Source organism: Protopterus annectens, chromosome 8.part1 (assembly GCF_019279795.1).
Source record: "Protopterus annectens isolate FY-2018-M chromosome 8.part1, PAN1.0, whole genome shotgun sequence".
NCBI classification, from domain to species: domain Eukaryota; kingdom Metazoa; phylum Chordata; order Ceratodontiformes; family Protopteridae; genus Protopterus; species Protopterus annectens.
The window spans coordinates 304736440-304761600 of NC_056742.1; the positions used below are offsets into that span (position 1 = coordinate 304736440).

The 25161-nt window shown below is 45.0% G+C and overlaps 1 protein-coding gene across 1 annotated transcript in view; it reads right to left on the reverse strand.

Moving 5' to 3' along the window:
* The window catches only part of VPS35 (VPS35 retromer complex component), a gene marked incomplete in the record, with an annotated part of 976266 nt that overhangs the window by 267065 nt on the left and 684040 nt on the right, over window positions 1-25161 (reverse strand). The window contains 1 exon segment of the mRNA XM_044081892.1: window positions 7179-7386. Within this exon segment, the coding sequence (XP_043937827.1) occupies window positions 7179-7386 (208 nt within the window).

The window sequence follows — 25161 nt, forward strand, 5'->3', positions numbered from 1 at the left end:
ATTCCCTTGGGTCTCTCTGCTTTGATCTTCAATAATACTGAGGTCATCAGTGGCAGAGGTGGGAATGCATAGATTGTTAGGAAGTTCCAGTTGAATGAGAGAGCATCTGTTTTCCAAGCTTTTGGATGGTATGTCCTTGTGCAGAATTTTTGTAGAAGGTGGTTGAGGTGAGAGGCAAATAGGTCCACTTCTGGCCTGCCCCATGTCGAAGTGAGCTGTGTGAAGACCCTCGGATGTAACCTCCACTTGTGTGGATCCGTGAAATTCCTGCTTAGGCTGTCCGCCAACACATTGTCTTTGCCTGGAACAAACTAGGATTGTAACTGGATGTTTAGGCTCAGTGATTTTTCCCAAAGATGCATTGTCAGTCTGCAAAGGGGGTAAGAGTGGGTGCCCCCTTGCTTGTTTATATACCACATCACAGTGGTGTTGTCTGTCCGTATCAGTAAATGGCCTTGCTGAAGTTGGTGTTGAAAGGCCTCGATGGCATGCATTACTGCCAGCATTTCCTTTTGGTTTATATGCAGATGTGTTTCCTTTGGAGACCATTGTCCTTGTATACACTTGCCTTCCATGTGCACCCCCCATCCAAGGTTTGAGGCGTCTGTGGTCATGGTCTGCATTATCTGTGGTTTTTTGAATGACATACCTGTGTTTGCCTGGCTCACCGAGGCCCACCATAGGAATTCCTTTTGTAGGCATGGAATGAGCGGTATAGTTGTCTCCAAGTTGTTGCTGTGTTGAGACCAAACGCTTTTTAGGTACCATTGAAGCTTTCTCATGTGTAGTCTTGCTAATGGAACCAGGAGAATGCAGGATGCCATGTAACCCAGGGCCTGTAGGAATCTCCTTGCAGTTATCTGGGTGAGTTTTGCTAAACCTTTGAAATAACGAGTTAACTTCTCTTGCTTGTCTTCTGTCAGGTAAGCCATTTGAGAGGCTGTGTCTAGTTTGGCACCTAAGAAGATTATTTGCTGGGATGGTTGCAGTCTTGACTTTTGGAAGTTGACTGTGTATCCCAGAGCTTGTAGCAATCGTATGACATAGTCCAAGTTTTTTGTCAACATCAGTTTGTCGTCCGCTTGTATGAGGCAGTCGTCTAGGTACGGGTAAATTTGTATCCCCTGGAGCCTGCAATGAGCAATTACTGAAGCCAGGCATTTTGTGAATACTCTGGGCGCAGTAGATAAGCCAAATGGCAATGCTGAGAATTGATAATGCTCTGGCCGTGCAAGAAATCTGAGGTATCTTCTGCAGCTGTGTCTGATAGGGACATGCAGGTATGCCTCCTTGAGGTCCAGAGTAATCAGCCAAGACCCCTTGCCCAGCATGGGAAGGAGTTGCTGTAGAGTCAGCATTTTGAACTTTGGTACTATGAGAAAGGTGTTTAATGCGGACAAGTCCAGTATTGGTCTCCATTGAGATTCTTTTCTTGGGACAAGGAACAGTCTTGAGTAAAACCCCTGTCCTTGTTCTTGTTGTGGAACTCTTTCTATTGCTTTCATTTGAGTCAGCAGAGTGATTTGCTTGATAGCCTCTGCCCTCTGGTTTTGTGGCAGGTTTGGAATGCCTTGTTTTCTTGGCAAGGTATGAAAATGGAACCTGTAGCCTCGGTCTATAATGTCCAAAATCCATTTGTCCTTTGTCAGTCTGTGCCAATTTTCTGCAAACAAACATAATTTTCCGCCCAAGGGAGCTTCTATTTGTTCCCTGGTAGGCGGAAGTAGAGGAAAGTCATTGAGATTGTGGCTGTGGGGCAGGTGAAACCCCTGCGTCACTTCTTTGGTTTCCTGGCTGCCATTGTCATCCCCTGTAAGGGCCTCTGTATTGGCCTCTTCCTCGGCCACGTCTGTTTTTACCCCTTTGAAACTTTTCTGGATTTGGAAAGGCCCAGTTTTTTGAAGGCCAATTCCTACTGAATCTAGGGGGTTGAACCTGGAGGAAATCTTTCACCGTCTGAACTGATTTTGCTTTTTCTTCGATGGTCTTTAACACATCCTTAGCATTTGCACCAAAAAGCTTGTTCTTTTCCAAGGGTGCATCCAGAAGTTTTGCCTTTACATGATCTGGTAGTGGGTGATCTTTTAACCATGAATGCCTACGAATGACTGCCCCTGTCATAGCTGCCCTACATGAAGCTTCCAGTGCATCATATCCACACTGCAGGAGTAGTTGCTTACTTGTTGAGTGTTATGTACAGCTTCCTGCAAAGCCTTCCTGTCTAAAGGATCAGGAGTGGCTAATGTTTTTTGTAAATCTTCTAACAGGAAATCCTGATATTGTAACATATGAAAAAGGCAATTCAAAGCTCTCATAGATAAGGTAGTGGATGTAAACCTTTTGCCCCATCTCTAATGACCTAGCTTCCCTGTTGGAGGGCAATGGATTTTTAGAGGTGGAAGCAGAAACTCCTTTAGGCCCCTGTGAAATAGTTTCCAAATCAGCAGAATGGGCCCTGAATAAATGGGAATGTGTTTCTGGGACCCTGTAATACCTGTCTGGCTTGGCTGGAGCCGGAGGAAGAGAGTCAGGGGTAGCACTAGAGTCAGAATATAAATCATCCAAAACATCAAGTACAGGAGGAATAGCTAAGGGCCTGTGCTGGGGCTTCTTGAGGAAAGTCCTACATGCTTCTGGAATCAGAGTATTCCTGCCCTTGCCACTTGAAATGTTCCCTCATGGTATGCAGAACTTCCCCAAAAGAAATATCCTCAGGAGGGGAGGCCGAGGGAATGGAATCCTCTGCATCCGAGTCCTCATAGGTCTGGAAGAGCTCTTCCTGGCTATCTGAGTGGACAGAGCCCTCAGAATCTTCATCTGAAGGGATAGGGTCGGAGGGTTCAACCCGGGGCCTTTTATCAGAAGGAGGCTGGGATCCTCTCTCAGGATGGGCCTGTGAACCTCTAATCATAGAAATTAAGTCAGCAGCCACAGACATAATTTGTCTCTGGAGTAGGCTGAGGTAAGATTTTAGTAGTAATATGCTTTGTTTTGCTGGCTGCCTTAGCCCTAGTGTAGGCCTTAATAGAAATGGCCATAGGAGGCCTGGCAGCTCCATCGCAGGAGTGACCTTGTCTACAGCAATGGTCTCGGCATTTCCTCGGTTTCGTATCCGGAGGAAAATCGATAACTGGCGCCGGAGTAATGTCCGGAATCGAGTCGCCGGTAATGCAGTGTCTTCGGTTCGAGCAGTGGAGACCGTCTCAGAGGGAACCGGAGCACTCGCTAGGTTTTGGCATGGAGTCGGAGGTAGACGGGTCGAGGATGTCGGTCCTGGTCTTTTCGCTTGGGAGTTTGCGATGGCGTCGGAAGGTCCGACGGCATGGTGTAAGCAAATTTATCGCGAAAAAGTCTTCAGCGAACTCTGCCCGGCACCTGAGGGTGCGCTTGTTGAAGCGAGCACAGGCTACACAGGCCGACGCCGTGGTCTGGGCCTAGGCAAGGTAGACAGTAAGAGTGGAAATCCTTATGAGGTATTTGTTTACCACAAGAAAGACAATTGTTAACTTTTTCAGTAATTTCTGACATCGGCTGAGGCAAGAAAAGGTCCCCAACGGGTACTTAGCTTTTTGATGACTTCGAATCGAAGAATACAGGAGCTGACCGACCGGCACTTGCGAACTGCTTCTGCTTCGGGCACCGCGCGGCAGGAAAGACTGAAGAAGATGGTGCCGGCTGATGCTTATGTACTCCAGCCGCTCTGACGCGGGAGAGAAATGCGACATCAGCCGACGCCGGACCCAGACTTTGGAATCAGGCCGACCGAGGGCTGCCTGAGGCAGGACAACCCACATGTGAGGGAATTTTTTTTTCCTTTTTGGGCCAAGTTTTTCCCCTGGGTTTTTGATTTTGGGGGGCTAAACCTTTGAAATAACGAGTTAACTTCTCTTGCTTGTCTTCTGTCAGGTAAGCCATTTGAGAGGCTGTGTCTAGTTTGGCACCTAAGAAGATTATTTGCTGGGATGGTTGCAGTCTTGACTTTTGGAAGTTGACTGTGTATCCCAGAGCTTGTAGCAATCGTATGACATAGTCCAAGTTTTTTGTCAACATCAGTTTGTCGTCCGCTTGTATGAGGCAGTCGTCTAGGTACGGGTAAATTTGTATCCCTGGAGCCTGCAATGAGCAATTACTGAAGCCAGGCATTTTGTGAATACTCTGGGCGCAGTAGATAAGCCAAATGGCAATGCTGAGAATTGATAATGCTCTGGCCGTGCAAGAAATCTGAGGTATCTTCTGCAGCTGTGTCTGATAGGGACATGCAGGTATGCCTCCTTGAGGTCCAGAGTAATCAGCCAAGACCCCTTGCCCAGCATGGGAAGGAGTTGCTGTAGAGTCAGCATTTTGAACTTTGGTACTATGAGAAAGGTGTTTAATGCGGACAAGTCCAGTATTGGTCTCCATTGAGATTCTTTTCTTGGGACAAGGAACAGTCTTGAGTAAAACCCCTGTCCTTGTTCTTGTTGTGGAACTCTTTCTATTGCTTTCATTTGAGTCAGCAGAGTGATTTGCTTGATAGCCTCTGCCCTCTGGTTTTGTGGCAGGTTTGGAATGCCTTGTTTTCTTGGCAAGGTATGAAAATGGAACCTGTAGCCTCGGTCTATAATGTCCAAAATCCATTTGTCCTTTGTCAGTCTGTGCCAATTTTCTGCAAACAAACATAATTTTCCGCCAAGGAGCTTCTATTTGTTCCCTGGTAGGCGGAAGTAGAGGAAAGTCATTGAGATTGTGGCTGTGGGGCAGGTGAAACCCCTGCGTCACTTCTTTGGTTTCCTGGCTGCCATTGTCATCCCCTGTAAGGGCCTCTGTATTGGCCTCTTCCTCGGCCACGTCTGTTTTTACCCCTTTGAAACTTTTCTGGATTTGGAAAGGCCCAGTTTTTTGAAGGCCAATTCCTACTGAATCTAGGGGGTTGAACCTGGAGGAAATCTTTCACCGTCTGAACTGATTTTGCTTTTTCTTCGATGGTCTTTAACACATCCTTAGCATTTGCACCAAAAAGCTTGTTCTTTTCCAAGGGTGCATCCAGAAGTTTTGCCTTTACATGATCTGGTAGTGGGTGATCTTTTAACCATGAATGCCTACGAATGACTGCCCCTGTCATAGCTGCCCTACATGAAGCTTCCAGTGCATCATATCCACACTGCAGGAGTAGTTGCTTACTTGTTGAGTGTTATGTACAGCTTCCTGCAAAGCCTTCCTGTCTAAAGGATCAGGAGTGGCTAATGTTTTTTGTAAATCTTCTAACAGGAAATCCTGATATTGTAACATATGAAAAAGGCAATTCAAAGCTCTCATAGATAAGGTAGTGGATGTGTAAACCTTTTTGCCCCATCTCTCTAATGACCTAGCTTCCCTGTTGGAGGGCAATGGATTTTTAGAGGTGGAAGCAGAAACTCCTTTAGGCCCCTGTGAAATAGTTTCCAAATCAGCAGAATGGGCCCTGAATAAATGGGAATGTGTTTCTGGGACCCTGTAATACCTGTCTGGCTTGGCTGGAGCCGGAGGAAGAGAGTCAGGGGTAGCACTAGAGTCAGAATATAAATCATCCAAAACATCAAGTACAGGAGGAATAGCTAAGGGCCTGTGCTGGGGCTTCTTGAGGAAAGTCCTAAGGCGTTTCCTGGAATCAGAGTATTCCTGCCCTTGCCACTTGAAATGTTCCCTCATGGTATGCAGAACTTCCCCAAAAGAAATATCCTCAGGAGGGGAGGCCGAGGGAATGGAATCCTCTGCATCCGAGTCCTCATAGGTCTGGAAGAGCTCTTCCTGGCTATCTGAGTGGACAGAGCCCTCAGAATCTTCATCTGAAGGGATAGGGTCGGAGGGTTCAACCCGGGGCCTTTTATCAGAAGGAGGCTGGGATCCTCTCTCAGGATGGGCCTGTGAACCTCTAATCATAGAAATTAAGTCAGCAGCCACAGACATAATTTGTCTCTGGAGTAGGCTGAGGTAAGATTTTAGTAGTAATATGCTTTGTTTTGCTGGCTGCCTTAGCCCTAGTGTAGGCCTTAATAGAAATGGCCATAGGAGGCCTGGCAGCTCCACGTGCAGGAGTGACCTTGTCTACAGCAATGGTCTCGGGCATTTCCTCGGTTTCGGTATCCGGAGGAAAATCGATAACTGGCGTCGGAGTAATGTCCGGAATCGGAGTCGTCGGTAATGCAGTGTCTTCGGTTCGGAGCAGTGGAGAGACCGTCTCAGAGGGAACCGGAGCACTCGCGCTAGGTTTTGGCATGGAGTCGGAGGTAGACGCGGGCCGAGGATGTCGGTCCCGGTCTTTTCGCTTCTTGGGAGTTTGCGATGTCGGAAGGTCCGACGGCATGGTGTAAGCAAATTTATCGCCGAAAAAGTCTTCAGCGAACTCTGCCCGGCACCTGAGGGTGCGCTTGTTGAAGCGAGCACAGGCTACACAGGCCGAGACGTCGTGGTCTGGGCCTAGGCAAGGTAGACAGTAAGAGTGGAAATCCTTATGAGGTATTTGTTTACCACAAGAAAGACAATTGTTAACTTTTTCAGTAATTTCTGACATCGGCTGAGGCAAGAAAAGGTCCCCAACGGGGTACTTAGCTTTTTTGATGACTTCGGAATCGAAGAATACAGGAGCTGACCGACCGGCACTTGCGAACTGCTTCTGCTTCGGGCACCGCGCGGCATGAAAGACTGAAGAAGATGGCGTCGGCTGATGCTTATGTACTCCAGCCGCTCTGACGTCGGAGAGAAATGCGACATCAGCCGACGTCGGACCCAGACTTTGGAATCCGGCCGACCGAGGGCTGCCTGAGGCAGGACAACCCACATGTTATGACTGCAGTTGCATTCTTGAAGGACATCTTCCTTGCTACAACTAAACTGAAGTAGCATTATACTTTAGCAAGAGACAGGACAGTAGCTAAAATGCATCAAATGTTTTTGTTCGGGTTTATGTCAAACCCTGCAACATATTTATATCATCAAGCTAAGCTGATGACCGACTGCTCCAGACTGGAGGACAGTAATGCTAACAATACGTCTATATTAGACTGTACGTCTGACAAATACAGATCAACATGCAGACACCCCCGACCCATGCCAAAAGTAAACATGACAAAGCCAATCAGCATTAATGGAAACATTTGCTTTCAGCTACAAACACAAACTATGACAATCAGTACAATAGTTACGACATGCCAGGGCCTCACCTGTTCTTGCGATACTACTTCTGTGTTGTATTCCAAAGCATTACCAAGCACATAGCAGCTCATATTCTTTCTGGACTCATAGTCAAAATACTCAAACAACGGATGAAAATGCTTTAGTTTTAATACTGTCAGAATGTTGTTGTAAGTATCGATGGGGATCTTTAGAAGCCTTGTTAGCTCTTTTGACACTGCACTACTTGTGGCAATGCTAGAGTAAAAAGAAATAATATACGGTCAAGAAAAAAAAATAAAAGACAAAGCTACACAGAAAAAGTACAGTTTTGTACCTACCATAAATGTAGATGTTCGAGTGTATACCCTGCTGCAGTCATCACACTTGGGTTATCCTGTCGTCAGGCGGTCCCGCAGTCGGCCTGAATTCCAAAGTCTTGGTCCGGCATCGGTTGCGGTCGCTTCTTCCCTGATGTCAGTGCGCCAGGGGTATATAAGAGGCATCCAACGCCATTTTCTTCAGTTTTTCTTGCCCCAGATGTCAGGTGCCCCCCCAAAAGGTGGTCAGTAGATAGTACCAATAATAAAAGTTTAGCACAAACAAAACATCCCTCCAGCTATAAGCAAATACACCACAAAGCCTGTATGAGATTTTAAGGTATTGAAAGGTTTTAGTTAGGTCAGAGGGGATGGAGGGAGGGTAACCTGGACTGCAGCAGGGTATACACTCGAACATCTACATTTATGGTAGGTACAAAACTGTACTATGTTCATTGTGTTACCCTGCTGAAGTCATCACACTTGGGTAGAATCCCAAAGCTAAGAGTGGGAGGTGGAGTCAAACAGGGTTAGAGGAGGCTAGAAGGCCCTGCAAAACTGTAGTGGCGAAGCCAGCTCTAGTCTTAGAGTAAAGTGGTAAGTGATGGTGTTTGGTGAAAGTGTGTACTGAACTCCAAGTTGCAGCTTCCAGAATATCCTTGGTTGGCACCCCCCTGAGGAAGGCTGTAGATGTAGCTGCTGCCCTGGTAGAGTGGGGCCTTATGCTAGCAGGAACTGGTTTTCCATGGTGGGCGTAGCAAAAACGTATGCAATGTCCTATCCATTTGGAAATGGTCTGTTTTGAAATAGCCTTTCCTTGTAATGCTGTAGCATAGGATACAAAAAGCTGGTCAGATTTTCTGAAAACATTAGTTTTATCCAAGTAGTAACATAGCTGCCTGTGAATGTCCAAGGAATGCAGGAGTCTTTCTCCTTTGTTCTGTGGATTTGGAAAGAAGGTGGGTAAATGGATGGTTTGATTTAGAGCCACACTGGATATCACCTTAGGCATAAAGGAGGGATTAGTTCGTAGAGAAACTCTGTCTTGATGAAAAATGAGGAAAGGCTCTACTGCCATTAGTGCCTGAAGCTCTAAGACTCTTCTGGCTGAAGTAATTGCTAGCAGCAGGGCAGTCTTCCATGATATAAACTTGGCTCAAAAGGAGGTAGTGTAAGTTTTTCCAGAACAAAATTGAGGTCCCAAGTAGGTGTTGGAGCTCTTCTGGGAGGCTTAATGTTTTGGCCCCTCTGAGAAACTGCCTTAGGAGTGGATGTGAAAATAAGGGAGGATCCGTGTTGTAGTGAGCTGAAATAGCTGAGGCGTGGATTTTAATAGATGAAAAAGAAAGCCCTTTGTGTAACATCTCAGTTAAATATTGTAGAATCTGAGGTATGTCCGGCTGAAGAGTATTTTGGCCTTTTCCATTTGAGTAGGCTTTCCTGGTGCTGGGCCTCCTGGCCTCAAGAGTAACATCCATAACAGTTGTGAAAGAGGAGCTGGCTGGTTGCTTAGGTGATTTGCCATGCAGCCAAGTTTAAGGTTTTGAGCTGGCTGTGTAGAATCTGTCTTGCTGTGTGAGCAGATGAGTAATTTGTGGTAAAATCCATGGAGGGTCCTGGGCCATATTCCTTAATAGTGGGTACCAGTGCTGGTGTGGCCAGTCTGGGGCAATGAGCATCATTCGGGGTCTCTCCATCCTGACTTTCAGCAGCACCTTTGTGAAAAGGGGCAATGGAGGGAAGGCATATACTGTCAGCATTTTCCAACTGAATGAGTGCGCGTCCACTTTCCAAGCTTGATGGTGAAAAGTCCTTGTGCAAAATTTTGTTAGCTGGCAAACAGGTCTATGTCTGGGTGCCCCCATTTTTGAATTGTCATTGCAAACACTTGTGGGACCAGTTTCCACTCGTGGGGATCCATGATGTTTCTGTTTAGGTCGTCTGCCAAGGTGTTCTTTTTTCCTGGCAGGAATTGAGCTTGTAATCGAACTTGGTAAACCAGTGCTGTGTTCCACAAGGTCATTGCTTGCCTGCATAGAGAGTAGGAGTGTGTACCCTCTTGTTTGTTTATGTACCACATTACTGTGGTGTTGTATGTCCTTATGATAAGCTGTCCTGGATGCAAGAGGTCCTTGAAGGATGTCAGAGCATTCTGTACAGCTAGCATTTCTTTTTGATTGATATGCAGATTCCTTTGATCTGCAGTCCATATGCCTTGAACGCACCGTCCTGCCATGTGTGCCCCCCAGGCATAGTCCGATGCATCTGTTGTCATAGTTTGCCTGGCTGGGGGTAAGGTGAAAGGCTGACCCTTGTTGAGGTGACATGCCTGTGACCACCATAGGAACTCCTGCTGAAGGCAGGGAATGAGAGGTATCATTGTTTCCAAGCTGTGGCTGTGTTGAGTCCATACACTTTTTAGGTACCATTGTAATTTCCTCATATGCAGTTTTGCAAATGGTATTAGTAGTATGCAAGATGCCATGAAGCCCAAGGCCTGCAGAATTTTTCTTGCAGGGAGTTGGGTCTTTGTTGCCATTGTTATGAAGTATTGAGTTAGTTGTAGTTGTTTGTCTGGCATGAGATAAGCCATCTGGGCCGCTGTATTCAAGCTGGCACCCAGGAATGTCATATTTTGTGAGGGCACTAGTTTTGATTTCTTTTCGTTTACTGTGTACCCTAGGCAACTTAGAAGGTGTTTTACAAAAGCCAGATATTGTAAGAGAATGTCCTTGCTTTCTGCTTGGATGAGGCAGTTGTCCAGGTATGGGTATATTTGAATTCCTCTTTGTCTGCAGTATGCAATTACTGGTGCCAGGCATTTTGTGAAGACCCTGGGTGCAGTAGATAAGCCAAAGGGCAGTGCAGAGAACTGGTAATGGGTTGAATCTGCAAATAATCGGAGGTATCTTCTGCAATTTTGTCTGATAGGGACATGCAGGTATGCCTCCTTGAGGTCCAACGTTACTAGCCAAGCTTTCTTGCCCAACATGGGAAGAAGCTGCCGTAGAGTTAGCATCTTGAATATGGGTACTTGCAAGAAGGTGTTTAGAATTGAAAGGTCCAGAATGGGTCTCCAAGCATTGTCCTTTCTGGGGACTGGAAAGATCCTTGAGTAAAATCCTTGGCCTTGCTCCTGTGTAGATACCAGTTGAATGGCTCTCATGTCCATGAGAGCTGTAATTTGTTTTTGTGCCTCTGCCCATTGATTTTGTGGCAGGTTTGGCATTCCTTTTATCCTTGGCAAGGTGTGGAAATGGAATCTGTATCCTTGTGAGATAATGTCTAGGACCCATTTGTCCTTTGTGACGATGTGCCAGTTGTCTGCAAAAAGTGCTAATTTTCCTCCCAAGGGAGCTGCCAAGAGAGTTTTGCTTGGCAGCTTGATGTTTAAGTCATTGTGTTTGCCTTCTAGTAGTTTGGGACCTGTCTTCTCCTCCTTTCTGTGTTGCAGTGCCCCACTGGCGAAGTTTGTAAGGGATTTGTGCTTGTCCTCTGCCCGTTGGGCACCTGTATTTTCCCCTCTGTGGTCTGTCAGAAGCTGGAAAGGACCAATTTTTTGTTGGCCAATTTCTGCTGAAGTGTGGGGGCTGTACCTGTAAGAAATCTTTGACTGTCTGCATAGATTTTGCCTTATCCTCCATTTTCTTTAAAACCTCTTCTGCTTTAACCCCAAATAAGACATCCTGCTGTAAGGCTGCATCTAGTAACTTTGCTTTAACATGATCAGGCAGAGTTTGTTCCTTTAACCAAGCATGCCTACGTATAACAGACCCAGTAACAGCAGCTCTACAGGAAGCTTCCAAGGCATCAAAACCACATTGTAAAGTATGTATGCCCACCTGTTCAGCTGCATGCAACAGATCCTGCATTTCCTTGAATTCAGACTGTTGAGGGTGCCTGCTCATCTTTTGTTTTATTTGAGACATTAGGAATTGCTGGTATTTAAGCATGTGAAATTGACAATTTAGTGCTCTCATAGCTAGAGTAGCTGAGGTGTAAACCTTCTTCCCCCACCTATCTAGTGCTCTGGAGTCCCTTTCAGAGGGTACAGGATTTTTAGCCATACCTTTGGGACCCTGGGAGATTGTCTCTGGATCAGCAACAGGGCTTTTGTAAAGGAATTTGTGTGAGTCAGGCACTCTATAGTATCTATCTGGTTTGGCTGGAGCAGGAGGCAGAGAATCTGGATTTAGACTAGTTTCTAAGAAAACATCATCCACAATGTCTAAAACTGGAGGAATAGCAAGTGGTCTGTGCTGGGGGAGTAAAAGAAAAGTACAGTTTTGTACCTACCATAAATGTAGATGTCCGAACAGGATTGCATCTGCAGTCCTTACAAATGGGTTGTCCTGTCGTCAGGCAGCCCTTCGGTCGGCCGGATTCCAAAGTCTGGGTCTGGCCTCGGCTGGTGTCGCACTTCACCCGACGTCATAGCTGCAGTTCTTCGGGTATAAAGGCATCAGCCGACGCCATTTTCCTCAGTGTTTCTTGCCCCAGATGCCAGTTGCCCTCTTGGATAGCTAAATTTTGGATAAATGCCAATGTTTCCAAATAGTAGAAGGCAAACACAAAAAATAATCATGTATGTACATATATACAAACAAATACACCACAAGAGATCCCCCCCCCCCAGCTAGCTATTAGGTGGGCAAATACCCTAGGAATACCACAGAGGCGAAGGAGGGTGGGTAATCCTGACTGCAGATGCAATCCTGTTCGGACATCTACATTTATGGTAGGTACAAAACTGTACTATGTCCTTCAAGGATGCATCTGCAGTCCTTACAAATGGGTAGAATACCATAGCCAAACTAGGGGAGGAGGAAGAAGAAATTATGGTGTAGTTAGGATCCCTTGCAAAACAGCAGTGGCAAACCCTGCTCGGGATCTAGAGTATAGAGGTAAGTTATAATGCTTGGCAAATGTATGCACGGAGGTCCAAGTAGCAGCCTTTATAATGTCCTTGGTAGCCACTCCTCGTAAGAAAGCTGTGGTAGTGGCTGTAGCCCTTGTAGAATGAGGCCTTATGTTCTGTGGAATTTGCTTTCCATGGTAGGAGTAACAGAATCTAATGCAATTTCCTATCCACTTGGAGATTGTCTGTTTGGAAATTGCTTTTCCTTCCCTTCCTGTTGCATATGCTACCAGAAGCTGGTCAGTTTTTCTATTGTTCTTGGTTCTGTCCAGGTAGTAGCGCAACTGTCTATGTACATCCAAAGTATGCAGCAGTCTTTCCCCCCTGTTCTGTGGATTGGGGAAGAAGGTAGGTAGGTGGATTGCCTGGTTTAAAGACACTCTGGATACCACCTTAGGCATAAATGTAGGATTAGTTCTCATGGACACTCTATCTTGATGGAAGATTAGGAAGGGTTGTACTGCCATTAAAGCCTGTAGCTCAGAAACCCTTCTTGCTGAGGTAACTGCCAGCAGGAAAGCAGTTTTCCAGGATAGGTGTTGAAGATCTGCTGTTGCTGCTGGTTCGAAAGGGGGGAGTGTCAATTTTTCTAGCACAAAGTTCAAGTCCCATGCTGGTAATGGTGGTTTCCTAGGAGGTTTTACATTCTTAATTCCTCTCAGAAACTGCCCGAGTAGAGGATCTTGAAAAGACAGGGGGATCGAAGCTGTATTCTGCAGAAATAGCTGATGCATGTATCTTGATGGAGGAATAGGACAGGCCTGTATGGAAAAGCTCTGCCAAATACTCCAGGATGTTGGCAATGTCTACCTTTGACACATCTTTGCCCCTCTCGGTACTCCAAATGAGAAACCTTTTCCATTTTCCTGCATAGTTCCTTCTTGTTGAGGGTCTGCGGGCCTCAAGGATAATGTCTTTAACCCTTTGGGATAAATCTGGGTTAGTTGCTCTTATGTAATGTTCCAGGCAGTCAGTTGCAGAGTTTTCAGGTTTGGATGCAGGATGTTGTAGTCGCTCTGAGTTAACATCAAAGGAATCAGGGGTAGTGTCCACATTTTTCCCCGAGACATGCTCCTCAGTAATGGGTACCAATGTTGTCTTGGCCAATCTGGAGCTATCAGAATGATCCTTGGACGTTCCTCTTTGATTTTCAATAGCACCTTGTGCATCAAAGGAAGAGGAGGTGGGAATGCATATGCTGTCAGGCCTTTCCAACTGAAGGATAGAGAGTCCACCTTCCAAGCAAGTGGGTGGTACGTCCTTGTGCAGAATTTCTTGAGCTGGTGATTGAGTGGGGATGCGAATAGGTCTATTTGTGGCAGTCCCCATTTCTTTGTGATGACCTTGAAGATGTCCGGGTGTAGCATCCATTCGTGAGCATCCGAGGTAGTTCTGCTTAATATGTCTGCTAGGATGTTTTCTTTTCCCGGTACAAAAATTGCTTGTAACTGAATGTTGTAACTCAGAGCCATATTCCACAGGTCCAGTGCCATCCGGCATAGCGGGTATGAATGAGTGCCTCCCTGTTTGTTGATGTACCACATGACTGTGGTGTTGTCTGTCCTTATCATCAACTGGCCTTCTTGGAGGAATGGTCTGAAATTCTGGATTGCTAGTTTTACTGCCAGCATTTCTTTTTGATTTATGTGCAGGTGCAGCTGTTCTGGAGTCTATAAGCCTTGTATGCACTTGTCCAGCATGTGGGCCCCCCAACCGAGGTCTGAGGCGTCCGTTGTGATGGTTTGGCTTGGTTGAATGCTGTGGAAGAGCAAACCTGGGTTTGACTGGCATGCCTGAGCCCACCATAGGAACTCTTGTTTCAGGCATGGAATTAGTGGTATTTCGGTTTCTAACCTGTGCCTGTGTTGATACCATAAATTCTTTAGGTACCACTGTAGCTTTCTCATATGCAGTCTGGCATGGGGGACCAGGATTATGCAGGATGCCATGAAGCCCAAGGCCTGCAGTACTTTCCTTGCTGTTAGTTTGTTCTGCTTTGTTAATGCCAAGAAATAGAGAGGAAGTTGTTCTTGTTTTTCTGCAGTTAGGAATGCCATCTGTTTTACTGTGTCCAATTCTGCACCTAAGAAGGTTATTCTTTGGGATGGTATCAGTCTTGACTTTTTTATATTGACTGTGTATCCCAGGGCTTGTAGTAAGCAAATGACTCTTTGTAAGTCTTCTGTTAGCTTGTTTTTGTTGTCCGCTTGTATCAGGCAGTCGTCCAGGTATGGATATATTTGGATTCCCTGAAGCCTGCAGTGAGCGATTACTGATGCCAGGCATTTCGTGAACACTCTGGGCCCAGTAGATAAGCCAAAGGGCAATGCTGAGAATTGATGGTGCTCTGATCCTGCAAGAAATCTGAGGTATCTTCTGCAATTTGGTCGTATGGGGACGTGCAGGTATGCCTCCTTGAGATCTAGAGTTACCAGCCAATACTCCTTGCCCAGCATGGGAAGAAGTTGCTGTAGGGTCAGCATTTTGAATTTTGGAACAATGATGAATGTGTTTAAAGCGGACAGGTCGAGAATAGGCCTCCAATTTTTCTCTTTTCTTGGTACCAGGAATAGTCTGGAGTAAAATCCCTTGCCTTGTTCCATAGATGGCACCCTTTCCACAGCTCTCATCTTTGCTAATTGAGCTATTTGTTTTAGAGCTTCTATCTTTTGATTTGGTGGTAGGTTTGGCATTCCTCTTTTTCCTGGTAAAGTGTGGAAATGAAACCTGTAGCCTTGGTCTATAGTTTGCAAAATCCACTTGTCTCTTGTGATATAGTGCCAGTTTTTTGAAAATAAGGCTAACTTTCTGCCTAAGGGTGCTGCTATTTGTTCCCTGGTAGGCGGTGCCAGAGCCAAGTCACTGTGATTGTCCTGTTGCAGTGGTAGTAGTTGTGTCAGTGCCTCGTTGGTTGTTACCTTGCCACTGGCGTCCCCTGTAGGCACCTCCTCTGGATTGATTTCTGCCTCTTGAATGCCTATTCCTGCCTCTCTGAGTTTTAGAGGAGTCTGGAAAGGACCAATTTTTGGAAGGCCAGTTCCTGCTAAACCTTGGAGGCTGAACCTGTAAGAAATCTTTCACTGTTTGTACAGATTTTGCCTTATCTTCCATTTTCTTCAGTACCTGTTGAGCAGGAGAACCAAATAAACTGACCTTATCCATAGGAGCATCTAATAGTTTTGCTTTAACATGATCCGGCAAGACCTGTTCTTTCAACCATGCATGCCTTCTTATAACTGTGCCAGTCATGGCTGATCTAAAGGAAGCCTCCAGTGCATCATAGCCACAATTTAAGGAATGGTTACTAGCCTGCTGAATGTTATGCACCATTTCTAGAACATATTTCTTATCTAAAGAATCCTCAGAGGACAGTTTCTTAGTTAACTGATCAAGCATAAACTCCTGGTATTGGATCATATGAAACTGACAGTTCAATGCCCTAGCTGAGAGAGTAGCAGAGGTGTATACTTTTTTACCCCATCTCTCTAAGGACCTGGATTCCCTTTCAGAAGGGAGAGGGTTTTTAACTGAGGTCGAAGCTACTGCCTTAGGCCCCTGGGAGATAGTCTCGGGATCTGCAAAAGGAGCCTTGTATAAATGGTGATGAGTGTCCGGGACCCTGTAGAACCTATCGGGCTTAGCAGGGGCTGGAGGTAAAGTATCAGGAGCAGTGCAAGCATCATTAAATGCATCATCCACAACAGGAAGAACTGGAGGTATAGCTAAAGGCCTATGTTGTGGCAAATGCAAAAAGGTCCTAAGCCTTTTCCTTGAATCTGAGAAATCTTGTCCCTGCCATTGGAATTGCTCTCTCATGGCATGTAAAGTTTCCCCAAAGGAAAATTCCTCTGGTGGAGAGGCAGAAGGAATCGATTCCTCAGCATCGGAATCTTCATAAGTAGAAAAAGGAGTCTCTGGATGGTCTGTAAAATCAGAAGAATCATCTGAGGACACTGGTTCAGGGGGCTCTGCTCTAGGTCTCTTTTCTGGAGGTTGAGAGGCCCTGTCTGGGTGAGATTGGGATCCCCTTATTAAAGAGATGAGATCCTCTGCCAGAGTAAGCATTTGGGAACTGGAACTGGGCCTGTGAGAGGGGGGCTTAACAGGCACAGACTTAGAAGTTTTGGCTGCTTTAGCCCTGGCAAAGGCCTTTATAGACATGGCTGCAGGCGGCCTAGCAGCACCACGTGCAGGGGTAGAAACATCCAAAGGGATGGTGTCCGATAATTATTGTGAAACCACCGTAGCAGGTAGAACTTCAGAGGCCGATTCAACCAGGGTAGAAGGGGCCTCGGTAGTAGTCATGGATTCGGCTGAAGATAGAACCGTTTGCTCGGTTTCGGCCGAAACAGAGACACTCGCGGTTTGCTTAACTGTGGTTTCGGCCGAAACCGCAGACCGCGAGTGTCGGTCCTTTTCTTTGCGTTTCTTAACAATTTGAGAAGTCGGAGGATCCGACGGCATTATGTACGCAAAATCTGAGCCGAAAAACTGTTCAGCAAACTCCGACCGATGTCTAAGCGTCCGTCGGTTGAAAGAAGCACAGGCTAGACAAGCTGCTACGTCGTGGTCTGGGCCTAAACAAGGTAAGCAGTAAGAGTGGAAATCTTTATGAGGTATTTGTTTCCCACAAGTTAAACAGTTATTCACTTTTTCTGACATCGGCTGAGGCAAGAAAGAGTCCCCAACGGGGTACTTAGCTTTAGAAGTCTTGAAGTAGTATTCGGTAGTAGTAATCTCTGGATCTGACCGACCGGCACTTGCGAACAGCTTCTGCTTGAGCCACGCGGCAAGAAAGACTGGGGAAAATGGCGTCGGCTGATGCCTTTATACCCGAAGAACTGCAGCTATGACGTCGGGTGAAGTGCGACACCAGCCGAGGCCAGACCCAGACTTTGGAATCCGGCCGACCGAAGGGCTGCCTGACGACAGGACAACCCATTTGTAAGGACTGCAGATGCATCCTTGAAGGACATCTCTCGGAGCCTTTTCTTTGAGTCGGAATAATCCTGACCTTCCCAGTGGAAATGTTCCCTCATGGTATGCAAGGTTTCCCCAAAGGAATAGTCTTCAGGGGGAGAATCTGAGGGGATGGAATCTTCAGCATCAGAATCTTCATAGGGGGGAAAGGAGTAATCCTGTTCCTCAGAGGAGCCTGAGGAAATAGACACGATCAGAGGAGGCATAATCGTCCTCTTGTCTAGGCCTTTTGTCGGGGGGGGGGGTTGTGAACCCCTGATTAAAGAAATCAAATCTTCAGCCATCTTAAGCATCTGTTTCTTAGGCATGGGGCCTTGAACTGGAGACTGAAGTGCAGTCTTTTTTGGTTTTAGAGGAGTCTTAAGCTTAGCATAAGATTTTATGGTGAGTAGTCGGTCTGAAGACACCTTCAGAAACCGAAGGTGTTTGTACAGCACTGGCTTCTCCTTCTGCAATGTCGTCGGTAGGGCCTAAAGAAAATGGCTGTGTCGGCTTAGAACTCTCTGCTGGAGAATCCAAAGTGGTCTGGGGATCCAATTCTGCGGTAGCCAGGGGCTGCGTAGGCGCCTCACTGAAAACCGGAGAACCGGCGACCGGCCCAGCCGAGGCCTCGGAGTCTGGCTTGGATCTAGGCTGCCTGTCTTTATCTTTGCGTTTTTTATGCACGCTGGTAGTCGGTTGCTCCGACGGCATAGTGTAATTAAATTTCCTACCGAAGTAGTGTCGTGCGAAATCAAAGCGTTGCTTTATAGTTCGCTTATTGAACCTAGCACAAAACCTACAACCAGTGATGTCGTGGTCTGGGTCTAGGCAAGGTATACAATAAGAATGAAAGTCCTTATGAGGTATTTGCTTCCCACAAGAAATGCAATTGTTAACTTTTTCTGACATCGGACTGAGGCAAGAAAAGGTTCCCCAACGGGGTACTTAGCTTTGAAGACTTCGGACTGAAACTCGATTCGAAAATCTCAGGTGTCGGCTGACCGGCACTTGCGAACTGCTTCTGCTTCGGGCACCACGCGGCAAGAAAGACTTAAGAAAATGGCGTCGGATGCCTCTTGTATACCCCTGGCGCACTGACGTCAGGGAAGAAGTGACAGCAACCAACTCCGAACCAAGACTTTGGAATTCAGGCCGACTGCGGGACCGCCTGACTACAGGATAACCCAAGTGTGATGACTGCAGCAGGGTAACATGATGAACATCAATAGCTACACACAGAAACCTTAATATAAAATCAAACAAAAACATACACACAGACAAGGGAATGGTTCATTATTTTATTAAAATGTTATATTCCACTGCTCCATTTTTTTTTTTTTATTGTGCAAGTTAACAAATGCAGACAGAGAAACAAGAATACAAATTGCATGAGAGGGGCAAGCTACACAGTTAGGCAGAAAGTCAGAAGGCTGTGGGTTCTGCGTCATATTAAGTGCCCGAATTCAAGTTTCAATACAGACACTACAGTGCAGCATGACAAATGCTACACTCCTAAGGGGCCATCCCTTTGGATGTTAAACCAGGGTCTCATCCAAGACAGTTGAAGCTCAGATGGCTGCTAAACATCCTATGCCACTTACTTAATGAATAGTGAGGAAATTCATCAAAAAAAGCCAGTAAGAAACAATCAAAACTTAAACCTAATTAGCAAATAACTCATTCTAAACCCTAGTAAAACTAAACATGATTTTTCATCCATCTAAACCTACTGACCTCCCAGCTAATTTTTATATCACTGCCAGTAATAATACTAGGATTTTTCCAGATTCCCAAACAAAACTATTAGGCATAATAATTGACAACAGACTAAAATTTGAAATACACATTTCTAACGCAATCACAAAAGTTCACAAGAAAATGGGAACAATGTATAGAAACAAAAAAATCTCAACAGACCTTGCAAGAACAGCCATAGCTAGAACCCACATTCTCTCCTCACTCTTATATGCATCACCCATACTTACCAACCTCAAAAAGTTAGAACTAAGTAAATTGGAATCATTAATAAGATTGCCAAATTTGCAACAGATTCCACACATTCAACCCATCACTGTCAATGCCTAAAAAATCCTTCTTGGTTGGAACTACCTCATATTATGAGCTGTAACCAGTTAATAATGGCTCACAAAATAATGCACAATCCTGACAACATACCTTCCCTAAAATATCTACAAGCCTGCTCTAATATTCATACTCTTCAATCGTCTAACAAAGACTTAATCCAAGTAACCAAAGTATCCAATACAGCAGGCAACTCTCTTTACTCTAATTTTGTTGCTAAAAATTGGAATACCCTTCCACATAGTATTAGATCCATAAGCAATCAATCATTTCAAAACGTCGCTCAAAAGACACTTATTTGAATCCTCGCTTTGTGCATGTAACACTCCAGGTTAACTGTTAACTTAGTATTATTTAAACAATTTGGCTGTACATACTAACTCTGTTAATATATCCCTTCTAACAACACTACTTTTCTACAAGTAGTTACATTCCTAGTTGCAACTCTCGCAATGGAAGTATTACTAACTATGCACTACTTTGCCCAAGAGATTCTCTCTGCTTAATTTCCTAATGTTATGTTCTTCCACATATATAAATTCAACTATATATATTTGTCTATATTCAAGTGTTTGAAGTCTTGTTCCATTTGCTATGTATAAATTTTTGTTTTTACATTTTTATTCTGTAAATGTTTTAGCACTCTTTTTGTGAATTTTGCTTACAATTTCTATTACTTAGTGTGATAATTTGTATGTAAGCTTAGACTGGAGCTTTTCTCCCTGGGCCGCCACTGAAAATGGGCACTGTCCTAGTCAGACCATCCCAGTAAACAAATGTAAAATAAATAAATAATACAATCTGCTTGCAGAAAACAGAATAAAATGAAAACAGAAGTAAATCTGTACAAATTCTTAGTTAACTTTTTACAAAAAAAAAAAAAAAAAAAAAAAACAAAACTCCTTAATAGGTTCATAGGATGATACTAGGCTATTGGCTCGGGAGCCCTTATAAGCCTAACCAAGAATTTCGCCCATGTTCTTTCAAAGTCAGCACCGGTTTCCCCTGTCCAGCAAGGGCACAAGTGGGATCCCAGGGGTGTATTTTCTGTTTCCCATCCAGTCGTCCAGGTTCCTCTTAAAGAGGGCTAAAGAGGTACTCTGCTTGAAATGGAGAGGGAGTGTATTCCACAGATGGAGTCTTTGGGACACATATCTATCCTGCCAACAAGTTCTATTAATGTCACAGACCAGGTTAAGGCCTTGCATATGGGTTGCACGAGTGGAATGCGTCTTACAGATATGCAGCAACTCCATTCAAGGCTGGTTCTGAAATGGCCTTGTATGCCAGACACAGGTCACCTCTGAGCAGTCTGTACGAGACTGAGTACAGGGACAGGGCTTTCAGCCTATCTGTATAGGATAGGTGTTTGAGACCCTGGATTTTCCTGGTCAGGAACCTCTGTGGTCTCTCCACCTGCTGCACATGCTTGGCAAGGTGTAAGCCAAAGGGGGCATTGTACTCAATGCGTTAGATAAGGGAGGTGTACTGGGGGGGGGATGTTATGACCTACTTGTTCTTGGATGAAATACCCTTATTTATGAAGTGGGCCATGTAGAAAGCCTTCCATAATAATGGAGGCAATATGGTGGTCAAAAGTCAGGTTGCTATCAACCTGGGTGCCCAAGTCCCTCACAACTGACTGCATGCTTAGTATATTGTTATTAATGTCATAATTAGCGGGGATGACAATTTCCCCAAAGTGGATAATGATGCATTTCTTGGCATTCAGTATGAGGCCATGCTTCTGGCACCAGTCATTAGTTTGGGTAAGGCCCTCTTGGAGGATGTTCACATCACTAGGGGAATTTAAGACGGCACTCCACTTGCAGTCATCTGCAAACATGGTCAGCCACAGTCCTCTTGTTTTGGCTTGCACCTCAGAAAAGTATATCCCAAACAGCAGAGGCCTCAAGACCGATCCTTGGGGTACACTGCTCGTTATGGGTTTATTACTAGAGGTGGCTTCCCCTACTTTGACTGTGTGAGTTCTATCAGTGACCCAGTTAGCTACCCATCTGTTAACATATGGGTTGATGCTCAGGCTGGGAGAGTTTATCTATTATACTTATGTTTATCTATTATAATTAATAATTATATTCTAGTTGTCTCTATAATATTAACCCCTATACAAGCAAAAATAATCCTTTAACAGCTGTAAAATATATAATTCACATTTTATTAACCCACATTTTAATCTATATAATCCTCTCTTCTGGCATACCAGCTCCCAATTTTTAAAATCCCTACTCCAGTAATGGGACCTGAATTTGAATATATTTATCAAAATGTATCAAAAGCCAGCAAACATCAGTTGGAATACCACAAAATACTTGCATGCCTTCTTTTTCCACTAAAGCCCCACTCCCAAACCTGTAATACATTTACAGTGAAGAAAAATGTGCCTGTGTTGCCTCTATGCTGTATTCTTTATTTAAACGATTTGTTTTGTGCTTATACTTCATCTGAAACTTTATGGGTACCATCCTACTAACCAGCCTCCATGCAACTATCCCAGACAGCTCTCAGTCTTGATGTTCGATCTCATAACCTGGACAGCTTATTGTCATTTGGATGGCAAACAATTCTGTTCTGATACACAAAAGCTGGAAACTTGTCACCTCATACCAAAATCTCTGATTAACTTAACATCTAGATATGCCCACTGCTGCTTTGGTTTCTGGGGAGGAGCTCAAGCAAAAACAAATACTGGCAAACTGAAAAACTTACAGACTATTCAAATATTCTCACCACATGTGCCAGGCTTCCACTGAAGGTGCTAATAAGTGGGCAGAGGAAGGTGGGACAGAGCAGTAGAAGCTAGCTCATCCTGGGGTGGAGGGACCTGGGGGCTGGTTGGCAGCTTGGCACCAAGTAGTAGAATGCCTGATGGTGACAAAAGAAACGGTGAATAGCAAGGGCTGTAAGCTTGGCATTCCAAAGTCAATCATGGCAGCTTTCTCTCTCTACATGCGTGGGAACACGAGTGGGCAGGCAGGAGCACAACAAAGAGAGTGCTTAAATCAACCACTCTGGTTTGGTTAGGGCTTAATTGGAAAAACATTTGGCTGCCACAGCAGGATTGTGGGCCCACCAACATAAGGAAAAAGATACAAGCATAGGAGGTGCAAGGCAATAGGAAGCATTTAAGGCTGCAGAGGATTTTTGCTGATGTGACAGGATCTCTTCTAAGGGACCTCAAGCTGTTGATCAGTACAGTCTGTTGTACGGGACTGGTGGGATACTCAGTATGTAATATGGTGCAAGGGAGGCTGATGAGCTATGGATGACTGGGATAAAAACTGCCTTCATGTCTGCATAGTCATAGGTTCATAGGTTAGTACTAGGCTATCAGCCCTAGGGCCTATACAAGCCTAGCCATAACAATTCCCTGAATATTTCTTCCCACATTATTTACTTTCCTGGACCCCTGTCTAGCAGGGCGACTGACGTGATCCCTGGGGTGAATTTCCTTTCTCCCATCCAATCGTCAAGGTTCCTCTTGAAGAGGTCCAAAGAGGCACTCTGCTTGACATGTATGGGGAATCTATTCCAGAGTCTGGGGAGTCTCTGGGTCAGGAACCTATCCCTCCAACATGTTTTGTTTATTGTGATGACAAGGTTTAGATCCCTGGAGCGTGTAGCTCTGAGGGATTGGGATTTCTTTAAGTGTAGCATGTCCAACAGCTCTGGGTTTGACATGGCCTTGTATGTTAAGCAGAGATCGCCTCTGAGTAGATGATATGCGACAGAGTATAGCTGGAGTTTTTTAAGGCGGTCAGCATAGGGCATCTGCTTTAGGCCTGTGATTCTTTTAGTGAGGTATTTCTGAGGCCTTTCCAGTTGTTGCAGATGTCTTGAGAGGTACATACCAAATGGGGCATTGTATTCTATAATGGGTCTAATGAGGGATGAGTACAGTGGGACAATGACCGCCTTTTTTCTGGATGAAAAGCCCTTCGTGATGAGGTGTGCCACATAGAAGGATTTCCTGACTGTTGTGGCACAGCTCCCACTCAGTTGGCTCTCACCAAAGTCAGTGACCATGCTGTAAAACACAGGAAATAAACACACCAGGTAGAAAATTAAAAAGTGCAGTTGTGTAAGAACTTGCCATAATAGTAAATCTCTTACTAATCACTTTTGCAGTATTCCAGTACTACTGAGTTATCCTGGCAAAGTAACCTCATGTCCAGCCAGGGTACCAAAGCCAAATAAACTTTTGTTACAGTCATTTGTCCGATGTACAACCTAAGCCAATGGGTGTAATGATACATAAGCAGATGTATGAGCATGAGACCCCTCAGACTAACTCTAGGCCAGGAAGCCTAGAAATACCTGAGGGAAATAACTAGCATAAGAATGAAGGTCAGCAAAGAGGAAGGAAGCATGGAGATGGCTCCCCTCGGCCCATGAACCTTTCTGAACAGATTGTGGGTCTCAACAAGAAAAAGAATTGGGTTTAGTTGGGTGGTTCCTTTGACACCTGGGAGCAAAGGTGAAAAAGATTTGCTTTAAATCTTGCATTATTCTTCCTTCCTCTTGTAAAGATTTGAACAGGCCTGCAGCAGCAGGATTAAAGTAAATCACTTAAAAGGGGAGATTATTAGCTTAGCTTTGATGTCTTCAGGTAGGGCTTAGGAACAAAGATATGCAAACCTTCTGATAACAGATCAGTAGCAGCCACACTGGATAAGCTTCCAATGCATCACAGCTACATTTAATGGTATGCCTGACCTCCTGAGTAGCTTGACCCACCACACAAATAGCCTACTGCTTAGCCTCTCAAACATCAAGGTTAGACAAAGTTTTGCTCAATTTTCCAAAGAAAAGACAAAAAGAAGTTATGTACTCACCATAACGTTCCATCTGCATCGTTGTTCATTTGTCTTCAACCTGTGGCTATAGGCACTGACATCGGTGTGGAGCCGGCCATATCCAAGCTATGGTGCCGTAGCTGAGCTCCTTCCCCTACCCATAATGCCCCTCTCTCCTCCATCCCCTCAGACAGAGTTTGCCAACAAAAGGTACCCGACCTAGACCTATAGGCAACAGAGTGACTGACGACCACCCATAAAAGACGAGACAGAGAGCAAAAGCCCTCCTCTGACAGGCCAAGTCCTCATGGAAAGGGGGAAAGAGGGAAGGTTAAAGAGAAATGAAGAACAATGCAGATGGTACATTACGGTGAGTACATTAACCTCTTTATCTAACACTGTTGTCTTCATTTGATCTTCAACCTGTGAGACAGAGTCCCCAGCTACTTGAGCCCTGGTGGCCCTAAGGAAGGATGTTCCAGGAGCACAATGAAACCAAAGGAAGCTCCGCTCCGAGATGAAATATCCAGTTTGTAATGGGATATGAAGGTGTGAGACCTAGCCCATGTAACTGCAGCACAAATCTCGTCCACTGGTACCCTGGAGGAGAAAGCTGAGGAGGTAGATACAGCCTTAGTAGAATGTGCCTTCACTGCAAAAGTAAGAGGAACACTATGCTTCTGATAAAGGTAATACATTTGGCAATCCAGTTCGCAATGGTTATCTTGGAAACAGCAATCCCAATCTAGACTTCGAGTAGGATACAAATAACGGATTGGACTTCCTGAAAAGATTTGGTTCTATCAAGATAGAAACAAAGCTGTCAATGAACATCAACCTTGTGTAATTGGTATTCTCCTTTGTTCTGAAACTCTGGGAAGAACACTTGAAGATGGATAACCTAACTAATATTATTCCCTGAAGCGACCTTGGG